Genomic DNA, 13,099 nt, shown 5'->3' on the forward strand with positions numbered 1-13,099 from the left:
AAAGATAAAGAGGCAGAAAGCTAACAAAGCAACCATGAAAGAACGGCCAAGAAGCCAAAACAGGACATTTTTCATGCAGAGAAAAAGACCCATGTTGAGCTGACCAGAGGCAGGGCAGATCTATCTGAGGGTAGCCAGAGGGAGCTGGCAAGTCAGTCAGCCAATGGGGGAGAGGGAGAGTGGAATTTAAGATCCAGATAGGGACTGCCTGAGAGAATGCAGGCAGAGATTGTCTGTGGGTTCGATAGGGACCTGGGATTGGAGATAGGGACTTTCTGTCTGGGTGGGCGAAAGGAGTCTCTGACTATCTGGGTGGAATTAGAAAGGGTTGATGTCAGTGAGGACAGATAATGAATTGACTGTCAGTTAGAGATAGAGATTGTATGCGGACAGACAAGGTTCTATCTGCCTGGAGGGAAGGTCAGGACTTTAGAAGGGCTGGAAGTGTTTTATGGGGTAGTGTAAGGCAATAGTCATCCTAGAAAGAATTTATGTCTAGTGACAGGTTTAAATCATTTAAAAACAAACAAACTTAAAAGCTCTGTTTGAAACAGTTTTGTACCTGTCAAAAGTAACCATTAATCTACAGTATAACATCTTGGAGTGTAAACAAAGTTCAAATTTTGTTCTAAAAGTACCTTATCCTTATTTAGATGTTCTGAATGAGGGTTAAGTGTTTGCGGGTTCTCCTTCACCTAATTATAATATATTGCTGCTGGTAAATATAAACACTATCATGAACAGTTAATTGAAAAACTTCTGAGGAAATACAGGCAAAGATTTATCTAAAACACACCTACAGTAGTGGTCACATTACTGAGCTTAAGTGAAGGGTGTCTGTCACACCCTCCTCTTCCAATACTACTACTGCTGGAGCCAGTCACCCCTACATTGCTTCCAGAAAGGAACGCATGCAGAAGCTGCGAATCCATTCCAGCCTTTTTATTCTGCCTGTGTCTCTCTTTGTCTTTTTAAAAAAATGATTATAATGAACCTATATTGCACACTGCTATAATAATGTATTTTTTTAAAAAAATCTGATAGCCAAAAACCTTATTGATTTTCATGATCTAGGGAGAAAGCTGTTTTGGAGAAAGTAAGATGATAGGGCCTTCTGTGTATAGAAGAGCCCCTGCTGAGGCTCTGCTGTTGATTGCTGTTAGAATGTTGGCAACATCTAGCCATGAATACTTCACTGATACACTCCTCTTCCTTCTGCTCCCCCAGAATGCTGGGCTTGAGTGGCCAATTTTATTTTATTTTAAGCGAATTATCAGGACTATATTTAAAAGGATTATAGAAGGCCTGGACTTCATGAAACTACAAAGCTTAAGCATCTTTTAAAGTTCTGCCAGCAGATTGAAAAATAGCTGTCTCCTCTTTTATTTCAAGAATGCAAAGTACAAAGCAACTACTGATAATTTGTAGTTATCCATTTAAAAAAAAATAAATCACAATTTTTATCCCTTCAGTTTATAAGCATGCCCAATCCTCATTGCACCATTAAGATTGGGGGAATGGGGAGATTTCCCAGGAAAAACAAAACAAAAAACAAAACTGTACTTCTGTAAATGTGTCATTTCTCACAGGCATGCTGGTGCATGGATGCTATTTTAGTTGCATAAAGAATGACCCTTGGAGAACTAAAATCACTATGTGGGGCTCTGCGACAGAACATTGCAGTGTGTATGCTGAGCATCTGACCGAAGCAGGGGAAGTTAGCATCAAAGGCTGTTTTAGATTTGGCTTGCTTTGTGGAAAATGTTTATTTTTAGTTTCCAAACATTTTAAAAAATATAGCCAGTTTGCATGCAAGTCATTGAGTGTGAGGATTTTCCATTTAATTATTTATTAAACAAATTTATATGTTCGTTTTGCACCCCAATTCAGATGGATTTGAGCCAAGATCATTGTGATAGTAGGCTAGGCCTAGACAATTAAGAGGGTCAGCTATATTAAAGCTGTCTCACTTTCCAGTCATTCAACAAAGACAAAATAAAGACAGCTTCTTCGAGATTTTGCAAAACTTTTATTTCACGTTCAAACTCTAAACACAGAAGTGTACACATGAACTTCACAGGACCGTGCCGCAATATCTCTGTGTTTGGAACATCTAAGATGCATGGATTGCAAACAATAACTCTAGGCCTCCCCCAGCTTCCTCTGTAAGAAAAGCAGAGAAAGAAAGTGACAAAACTTTAGTATTTCTTCAGTTGCTTGCTCTTTTTATGAATAATATAATTTGTGCTATTAATATTTTTAAAATCTTCATTTGAATTTATTATAATTATGTCTATGTATACTTAGTGAAAAACAACTGTGCAAGTGTCTATGTATTTATTTCTTTAAAAATAAAAACCCTGGCAGTTCATACCATCTAAATAGAAAGGTCTTGTGCTGATTTTGGACAGTTCTCAAGTTTTAGGGAGCTACTTATTTATTTATTACTAAGGCAAAATATAAGGCTGTAACCATCAGAAAAATATATTGGGTAGGAATTAAATGTGTGGGAAAGAACCCAATCGTAGCTGGCATTTTTTAAGGCCTTTTCCCAATGGAGAAATGTGTCTGCTTTCAGATTTACAAAGTGTAGGTATTGTGTTAGATAGGGGACTTCTACTCTGTAAAGCTTTGCTTGTCAGGATTATTGTATGTGCATGGAAGATGCTCCCTATTTTAGCCAATGGGTGATAATATAAAGCTTTGAGTGGAAGAAGCCCAAAACGTGGGTAGCCACAGGCAAACAGGCATGTGCATAAGCTTTTCAAAACTATACTTACCCTCATTGCTTAACTACTTTAAGTGTTGAAATTCACACTTTCCACTAAAACTGTTTCATGCTTCTGTTAATTCTAGAAGATGTTTTTTGTTTGATACCATCTGTTGGCAGGATTTGACATTCTTTCAAAAAATAATGGCCAGTTGAAGTGTAATAACCAAATGGCTTGGAGTTTGAGAATGAGCAAGTGTGAGCATCAGACTTTTGCCCTTCTCCTTTATGTTGTAGGTGATGGAAATTTGTTTACTTGTTTACTAAAAATATTTTAAACTGTCCATTATAAATATACGAGGGCAGTATACAAAGGCCTTACAAAACAGAACATAGGAATAAAATACCCTAAAAATAGTAAAGTTATCATTCAAAGCATCATTGTCATGGAGGAAAGTAAAAACAACCCAAGCAGACTATAAAGCCAATTCTAAAATGTAAAAATGCCTGCAAAAACAATTAACTTTTAACCTGGAACCAAAATGATTGTAACATGGTGCCAGTCAGTGTCATGATTCACATGACACATTGAAACCATAGTTTATGAATGAGCAGTGTGCTAGGGCATGCTGCATAAAAGACTACTCTATTCTCAAGCACAGTGGGCAGGAAACAAACCAGAGGTTGTCTTGCTGTTAACCACAAGGGTTGGGTTGCATGTTAACAGCTGGCCAATCTCTGATTTGTATGGTAGGTTAGGCTGAGAGATTGTTATCAAGGTCACCCAGGGAGGGAGCTTCATGGCTGAATGGAGATTTGTACTTGGGTTTCCCCAGTCTCAGTTTGACATACGTTTTGATTCTAATATATCTAGCAGTGTTATGTGTGGTTGACATGTGTCGCTGCAATAATTGGAGGCTTTACCTTGGACATTTTCTCTTAGTAGTAGTAGTTGCTGAGATGAGGACAGGAGCAGCTGTGGTCCAGAGAAAGAGCTAAATCTTTCTTTTACATCTTCAAAAGTTGGCAGGCATGAATGATTAAACTTGGTATATAACACAGAAACTCTCTCTGACAGCTAAGTAAGCTGCTCCTCCTGCCCTGCCCCTGCTTCCCAACAAAATGTTAATTGGCTGAAGCAGAATCTGGTAAGCACAGTACAGACAGAAGCCCTGTTGTGTCCTACACCCTTGTTTGTGCTACTCTTTCCACATCATTGTTCCTGTGTCAAGAATTTTGTTAAGTTGTCTTCAGTTTTAGGGTCACAAGACCCTTTAGTTAGAACTGTTGAATTCACAGAAGAGAAGACGAATTATTAAACTGCTATTTGATTAAAATCTTGCCTTAGAACTTGTGTTTTGTCACTAAACTCAAGATGCATAGTAAGAGTCCTCTAGATTGTAACTTCATCTTAGTATTGTTGGGACTGCCATAGAAAGACTGATCTTGCATGACACTGTATGGTGAGTTAAGGCCTGGCTTTCAAGCTTTAACGTCGGGTTTACTGGCTCTAGGGGATTTGAATTGCCCTTCATATCATTTTTCACATGGGTGGTTTTCTGTAGTTTAATTGAGCAGTCACTGTGAATTTTGTGGTTTGTGTGGGGAAGAGAGACATTTTTAAAGTAGTCTACACCCGAATAGACACAAACAGGTGGGTCTCCAGCAGAGACATTAGCATTTGAAAACCAGCTCCAAATGGCTAGGATTTCCCAGGAAAAGGAGTCTGGGCAGCAAAAAAATGCGGGGATCGATCAGCATAGAATTGAGTGAGCATTTCACATGCAGAATATTGTGACAGAAAGACAGGCTTCAAGAATGAATGCCTTTGTAGCTTTGTTCATTTTTGAGAACTGTGACTGTGAGGCCTTCATCATTAAAACATTTAGTTAATCAGCAGAATCTTGGATGATCCATCTGACCTGGGAAGTATTAGGAATTGAAATTTAAGTTGGACTGTTAAGTTTATTTAATGCTGTAGAACAACTACTTCTAGTTCTTCCACTAAAGTCTTTAAATGCATATGGAGTCCATTTTACACTGGCTTTTAAACAACCAGTAAGTTCTTTTTTTCACACTATGCAACTGGTGATAAATTGAACGGTTTATCATATTTAGTGTTAAGCAATTCTTATCTGATACTTTTCCTTATCTGCCAGTTAATGGAGAGGCATTTCCTTTATACTCATGTCAGCACTTATGTTCCCCACACCCAACCCTTTGGCCAAATTGTAGCTTGGTGATAATACAATAAGGCTGTTCTGGGAAACTGCAAAGGGTTTCCATTGGGGTGAAGGCATTTTCTGATCCAATCCTATGTATATCTTAAGTAGACTTGAAAATCTACTTAACTATTTTGCTCATTATTTTCTCCTTACTCTTATGGGCTACAGTGCAGTTGAAATAAATGTCCCTGCCTTTGTGGGTTTTAGTGTGGCGTTACTTTCTGCTTATGTTTGACTCTTTTGCTTATCTAAACTGTAATGTTGTAAAATCTTCTCTGTGCTCAGAATCTGGGTGCTCCCCATACTCTACAGTTGTATTTCCATCATCAGGATAATGTTGATATTGAGCAAACTGTCACAATTTTGGTTTAAGGTTTCTTAAATTTTGAATACATTTTAAACCTCAATTCAGACTTCTGTAGTCAAGGTTGGGAATCCTGGGTAGCTTGGTGGTTGTTTTTTTAAGTAAAAAGTAAAAATTAAGCTTTTTTAAAAAATGTAGAACTAAATTTATACCTAAATTAACAGTGAGGACATCTGGTGGATGATCAGAGTTACCACAAGAGGCTAAGTAGATTCAGTCTTGCAACCTGTCAACTGAATAGAATTTGTCTGAAACTTTTCTGGTCAGCAATTCATTAATGCTTGCTGAAATGATTGATCCATCCAAGATGTGTTCATTTGTACTGAACAAGATCAGTAGTGATGTGTGAACTTCAGAAATGCAATTACAAGCATCAATTGCAGAACACATTTTTTAAAAACCCTCTGCTTTTTCAAAGAGTGCATTTGTAAACCTCCTTTCTGGGATTTATGTGCATTTTTGCACTGCCTTGGGAATTTGTAGTGCAGGGAAGGTTGGTGAGCTAATGAGCTTTCCTGGCCAACTGATATCTCATAGACTATGTAAGCCTAGAGCCTAGTTAGTATGATGAATCTAGATGTCACAGGTTCATAGTCAATATGTAAACTTGAAATAATCTTGGTTTACATTTCAAACAAGAGGAAGAATTTCACGTCAAGGGAGCTCTCCATGAAATATGCATAGGCATTCTAGACTGGGAATGTTTCTATTCAAAGCTCATTCATTTTGTCATGATCATGAGAATTTTCTAAAGAGCATCTGGGTATGGTGGGTCTCCTTTTAATCTACTGATAAAAGGTGCTAGAATGAAAAGAAGATTAGTATCATTGCAGAAGGGCATGGTTGTTAATTCAAGGTGTGAATGTTACAATTTTAGGCCTATTGAGAAGAAGGATCATCCATAAACAAACACTTCCCGCAGATCAGTTTATATGATAATAGAGGAATGCTAGTCTTGATGCATATTACATCATGCCACTGAGTGGGAGCAACTGAAGTGCACCATGCACATTTTGTGTGTATGAGGAGTATAAGATTAGGAATACCAGATGTCTGAACCAAGCAAGCTATAATGTGTTAATGGGATGAGCTCCACCTTACCTTCATTCCTGAAGTGTTGTCTGATTTAGAAAGCTCTATCTGCTATCCTGACTCTCACTGTGACCATTTACGATCTGGCAAGAAGAAAGAAGATGATCAGTTCCTTACTTAAATAATCTTTCAGACTTCATCATCATATGGTATCTCTCCATAGCAGGAGGAAAATGGTGCAGATCATGTACTTGTCACCTCTTCTATTGCCCAAATGGGAAAGCAACTTCAAACAGGCTGTAAGGCTGGTTTTCATGATAGCATTTCAGTGGATTTGCTGCAGCTGGTATTTAAAGATTTGTTCCTGAGAAAGTAGATTCTAACCTCTTTCTCCCACTTGACTTCACAGCTAATGTTGAACAGTTTAAATACAAAAATCAAATTGAGTGGGGAAGCTGATCGTTTATGAAATGTGTGTTAAACCAGCATTTCAACAGCTGTGGTTCACCTGGAACCCCATTCTCCAACCAAATTCCAGGAGCCCTTGCATCTAGAAGACAGAGCCAACAAAAAAGCTGTGTTGTAGTTTGCTGTTCTTCTCCATGCTTTCAAACCTCCTGTTACCAAGCACTACATTATGTTTGTGAGGCCAGTGCACATTATCCATATGTAGTCCAGACTACAGTTGACTTGAAATAACTAAAATGCATAATTCAGCTGATTGAGTGGAGCTGCACTTCACATGTTAAATTAGAAGAATATACTACATACTGCTTAATATAGAACTGGGGCCACAGTCAGTCCCCGTGGCTCATGTGGATCATTAGGTGAGATGGGGGGAGGCAAATCTCCATGGCAGTCTGGAGCCAGATTCAGGCCTAATGCAACCATGTGATGGCAGTGGGGTCTGGTTTGGTGCATGTGCACAATCGCAGGTTGTTGTGTACATTAACCACTCATCTTACATGAACCCCAACATACATATTCCCTGTACATAGGCAAGAGCTACTCGCCTTTCTATAATGTTGGTATTAACAAGTTGATGCACCAAATATCAGCATAGCTTTATCAAGCAGTCTCTCTCCTTTTTTGTTTTTTGTACTATATCACCACTTAAGATGGGTAACAGTAATAGGAAAAATTATATATCTTGTTTTGTGAGGATGTTTCCTCAGTGTTGTTAAGGCTTTTTGTGCAGGCGTCTTTTTTTTTTAAAAGCAGCTAGAAATATGTATTCATTGCTCATATTTCTCTTTCCCCACCAGAAAATACATTTTGTAGTGGTGATCATGTATCGTGGCATAGTCCGTTAGACAACAGTGAGTCGAGGATCCAACATATGCTGCTGACTGAAGATCCCCAAATGCAGCCAGTTCAAACACCATTTGGGGTGGTGACTTTTCTTCAGGTATGGTAACAGAATCAATATTCTGGGTATTCATTTAAGGAGCTAATAACTGAAATGAACAATGGAGTTTTCTTTGAAATGAGATTGTGGTAACTATGGGGTACTTAAAAGCAGGTGCAGGTTTGGCATGGGTGAAGGCAAAACTATATCTTATCCATCATCCATTATAGTAATATTTCATGTCACTTTAATAATTTTTTCAAATGTCAGGGGTTTTTTATTGCTATGTATATCTAATAGGATACTGAGCCTTTTCAGCTGTGGAAAGCTTTCCAGTACCCTGAGTAAATTCTGCATATTTTCATGTTCTTGTCAACTTACTTGGATGGAGTGCTTTCATTCATGGAATGCATATTCTTGGATTCTGATTTCCAGGGGCTTTCTTATGGTGCGCTAGCCCTTGCCTTAAGAAGCATGTAGAAATGGTTCAGGTGATGTGCTATTGTTCAGGAAACCTCCAATATAAGCTGAGGGAAACGTTGAGGCCTGAATATTAATTCCCACTGTGATAAGAACACTTGTCTGGTGAAGATCAGGAGTAGGGAGCCAGTGGCTGAGTTGGTCTGAGAGGCTACCCTGTGTAAGGTCTTACCAGAGGAAGGTCACACAACTTGGTTTTTTAAGTTGGCTAAACTGTTCAGGTAGCCAGAAGTACAGCAAGAGGAGCTTTGGGGTACAGAGGCTGATTGTCCCCGGTAACTGGACTGGGTTGTGGGGGTAATTGACTGGGGTGGAAGTTCAGAGAATTTGGCCTGAGGTAAAAGCTGCTTAAAGGCTAGTGTCAGGAACAGAAATTGTCACCAGGCAGCTTAGGACCCCAGTGTAAATAGTACAGTGTACAGTACATTGTACAGTAAACAAGGTACAGTGGTACCTTGGTTTAAGAACAGCTTAGTTTATGAACAACTTGGATTAAGAACACTGCAAACCCGGAAGTAGGTGTTTTGGTTTGTGAACTTTGCCTTGGAAGCAGAACATGTTCCGCTTCCTCTTGAGTGTGTTCCATTTGTAAATTGAGTCCCCCGCTGCTATCGGAAAGCACACCATGGTTTAAGAACGCTTTGGTTTAAGAACGGACTTCTGGAATGGATTAAGTTCATAAACCAAGGTACCACTGTATTCCTTATGTACATAGTATCTTTTTAATACACCAACAATCTTAGTTGAAATACTTTCCAGCTTTAGTGTTTAATGTTGGTGTCCATCTTATACCTAAGCTTAATATATCAGTTACTAGGAGGTTTTGTAAGTATTCTGAGAGTATTAATAGCAGCGGAAAAGTGAAGAACTGCAAATACATAAATCTGGGTTTAAACAGAGTATAGCTGAGAGAATCGCTATCCCTGACTTTTTGCAAAATATTACTACTACAGTTGCTTATTCATAGGCCTTAACGGGGCAGCGGGAAAACTCTACCATGATACAGTCCGCAATATCTATTTTTTACATACAAAACAAAGTATATTCCAACTGGTATTGAAGTATTGTAGTTAACTTAGCAATTATTGTGTGTTTAAAGTTTTTTTTTTTGTGTGTGTGTGTCTTGATTTCCGAGGCAGCTGGTGATATTTACTGATCTGGCATAGCTTGGTATGTTGCAATGGTAGCAAACTTGTTTAACCTCAGAATGATGTATTGGCTTCCACTATGCCAATGAACAGATCACTCTATATACAGTTGGCTGTGTGTATTATTCCAGAAAAGATCTAGGCTTTGCAGATGCAAAGTTGTTGCTTCATCTCTATGGTTCTGTTGAGGAGCTCAACATGTGAAAACAAATGTAAAGGATTTGTATAGCCATGCCCTTGTCCTTATTAGTCATCTTGCTAAGTTCTGACAGGAAGACTGAGAATGTGCCATGGGCTGACATATTTCCTTTTCCTTCTCCATTTCTGGGTTTCCTTTGACTATAGTTTGACATGATATTTGAATCAGAAAAGCTATGGTCAATACTAATCTAACCGCCCCAGGTACAAATCCATATTATGGAATTAGCACTTATCATAAGATGCCCAATCAGGGATCACAGAATCACAGAATTGTAGAGTTGGAAGGGAATATGAGGATCACCTAGTCCAACCCCCTGCAGTGCAGGAATCTTTCGTCCAACATGCAGCTCAAACCCATGATTCTGAGATTAAGAGTCTCATGCTCTACCAACTGTGATATCCTTCATAGTAAATCTAGGTAAAGGTAAAGGGACCCCTGACCATTAGGTCCAGTCGTGACTGATTCTGGGGTTGCGTCCTCATCTCGCTCTATAGGCCAAGGGAGCCGGCGTTTGTCCGCAGACAGCTTCTGGGTCATGTGACCAGCATGACTAAGCCGCTTCTGGTGAACCAGAGCAGCACACGGAAATGCAGTTTACCTTCCTGCCGGAGCGGTCCCTATTTATCTACTTGCACTTTTGAACTGCTAGGTTGGCAGGAGCTGGGACCGAGCAACAGAAGCTCACCCTGTCACGGGGATTCGAACCACCGACCTTCTGATAGGCTAATCCTAGGCTCTGTGGTTTAACCCACAGCACCACATGCGTCCCTCATGGTAAATCTAGTTCATGCTAAATGAAATCTAGAATGAAACGTGATGGAGGAGGGATTTCTCAAAAAAGAGTGTATAACCAGAGTCTCAAGCCTTGGATGTGGTACTCCAATGTAGAATCTGATCCTAATATATGTTACAAGTGTGTACCCCCCCTCTAACCCCTTTTCCAGATTGTTGGCGTCTGTACAGAGGAGCTTCATGCAGCACAGCAGTGGAACGGACAGGGTATATTGGAACTGCTTCGCACTGTTCCTGTGTAAGTACAGCATTGCCAGCTGACTAAAAACAGTATTATAAATATTCTTTAAAGACATATTGCCTGATAAAGATGAATGCAATCATAAAAGCTTATAAATTCTACACCTGGAATAAATTATGTAGTTTGGGATATCTGCATATACATTGACATGGTTTATTCTGATGTCAAAGCTCAATTTGAATTTTTCAGTCTTTTTGTTCAAAGTTTGTGGAACCTTTTTCAGACCAGTAGCTACACCCCTCATAGAAAACTTTGGGTGTGGGGGTGCGTGCTGGAGGCAAAAGTGGGCAGGATAAGAGGCATGGGTGGACAGAGAATACCTCTCTACATTTTGTGAGATACACTCCCTCCACATCAAAGTTAAGAGGTTTCTTCACTGTCCCACCCACCCACATCTTTCCCACTTCCATCCAGGCCAAGTAAGATGCATTAGCACAGTTTAAGGATACTTTCCATCCAGGCAAAAGCCCTTAAGGTTTGTGTGGAGCAGAACTGGTGGGGTTATGACACTGAGAGACACATGACCTAGTTGGGAGCTCCTGAGGGCCAGATGCAGAAACCCGAAGATCTGCATTTGGGCCCCACATATGAGGTTCTCCACCTCTGCTTGGGAATGTTCGAATATCTTTTATTTTAGAAATTAAATTAATCTAGAAATGCATATTTGACCATTTGCTTTTTCTGTATGTAAAATTCCATTATCAATTTTTAACCTTTTCCCTAGAAAAGTATTTAAGTGCTCAGGCTCTTATTTAATACAAGCCCTCCACCCTTAAACGTGAATTACAGAATTTCCACTTCTAGGAACGAAAGCTGTGGAACAAAGAAGTTCAATATGAGTATTATCTGAAAAAAACTGGTTTGTCATCTGTCTTGTACAGTTTAATTCTAGAGAATGCTGACAGTACAAGGATTACATGACTTTTGAGGTTCTTTCCAATTCTGTACTTTTATCTTTGGACATGAATAATCTTTTTGCTAATTGTTCTCTGCTTTCGAATTGAGGGGCCATTTATATGCAGGAAGGGTAAGTCCAGTCTATGAAGATACCTGTCTCTCTTTGATGTTACAACCATTTTTACCCTCTTGCTGTGATAAATGGGAAAACAGTACAGATTACCATCCTGTAGTTAAAATGTCCATTTTCTATAGTTGAATTAGAGGCTTAACAATAATCCAACATCTAAAATGGACAGGTAGAAGTGCTAATTATTCATCCAGAACCCCAAATTTATCCCTCCTTTCTGTCCCTTACTGCATTTGCACTAAAATCATTGGAGACCTAGAAGCATTGGAGCAATGGTAGTACAGTCACTTATTTTTTCTTTTTTTGATTTTGTTTATAGAGCAGGAGGCCCATGGTTGATAACAGACATGCGACGTGGAGAGACCATATTTGAAATAGATCCACACCTGCAAGTATGTAACTACTCAGTCTGGTCCTAGATGACAGCAGGGCATTGCTTTCTTAGTCATGAGGAACAGCTACCTTCTGGTAACTGAATGTGCTCAGGATAGACTTGTTGATTACTGTCAGAAGCTGCTGGGACTCAACCTGAGTATCTTTGGAATGCCATTTCCTAGAGGCAGTGGTTGTAGATCACTGATTGCCTGATCAAAGTGTGATTGGCTTCACCGAGTGCCCCTGAACACATTTCAACAGCTTAATTTTGGGCAACAGGGCCACAAGCAGCCCAGACCCCTACCCTACTGAACCTCTATTTTCCCTGCCTTGTCTGTTTTCTAGTGCACGTGTGCTTTGGAGAGGGTGGGAAGTCACTTACTACATGCAATTCCGACAATGACAAAGTAGGGTTAATAACCAACACAGCATACTCTGGTTCTCTTCAGATCATATTGAACAACACAGCAACCATACAGTACAAAAAGCTGAAAAGCAATTACCCCTGTACAGCTCTTAATAAAGCACAATGTCAAACTGTTCATAAATACCGTATTTTTCGTCCCATAGGACGCTCCATCCCATAGGACGCACCTAGTTGTTTTTTTTGGGGGGAAATAAAGGAAATTTCCCCCCTTTATTTCCCCCCCAAAAGCAGGTTGGGGAAACCAAACCAGGTCGAGGAACAGCGGGATGGCGGCGCTGCGCCTCCCTGCTGTCCCCCGAGCTTGTGGGGCTGGCCGATGCCTGCCCGGCGCGAGGGGCGCTCTGCTTCAGGGCGCTCTGCCCGCCGGGTGGCAGGCTGCTATCTGCAGCGTGGGGAGCCCTGTGGGGAACTCCTGCAGGGCTCCCCACGCTGCGGATGTCTGCCCGGCGCGGGGGGCGCTCTGCTTCAGGGCACCCCTCGCGCCAGGCGGCAGGCTGCTATCCACAGTGTGGGGAGCCCTGCGGGGAACTCCCGCAGCGTGGGGAGCCCTGCGGGGAACTCCCGCAGGGCTGCCTAGGCTGCGGATGTGTTCCCGAAGCGCTGGGCGCTCTGCTTTCAGGGCGCCCAACGCTCCGGGAAGCAGGCTGATATCCGCAGCCTAGACATCCCTGTGGGACCTCCTGCAGGGCTGCCTAGGCTGCGGATGTCTTCCTGAAGCCTGGAGAGCG

General features: G+C 40.6%; 1 protein-coding gene across 4 annotated transcripts in view; it reads left to right on the top strand.

Annotated features, from left to right (window-relative positions):
- Positions 1-13,099, top strand: part of SUFU (SUFU negative regulator of hedgehog signaling) — a 71,150-nt gene that overhangs the window by 17,393 nt on the left and 40,658 nt on the right. For all 4 annotated transcript variants that reach the window (XM_081191993.1, XM_081191992.1, XM_081191994.1 and 1 more), the window contains exons 4-6: positions 7,597-7,739; positions 10,454-10,539; positions 11,889-11,961. In XM_081191993.1, the coding sequence (XP_081048119.1) occupies positions 7,597-7,739; positions 10,454-10,539; positions 11,889-11,961 (302 nt within the window). The remainder of the gene's footprint in view (positions 1-7,596; positions 7,740-10,453; positions 10,540-11,888; positions 11,962-13,099) is intronic.

Source organism: Podarcis bocagei (genome assembly GCF_964188305.1).
Source record: "Podarcis bocagei genome assembly, chromosome: 4".
Lineage (NCBI taxonomy): Eukaryota > Metazoa > Chordata > Lepidosauria > Squamata > Lacertidae > Podarcis > Podarcis bocagei.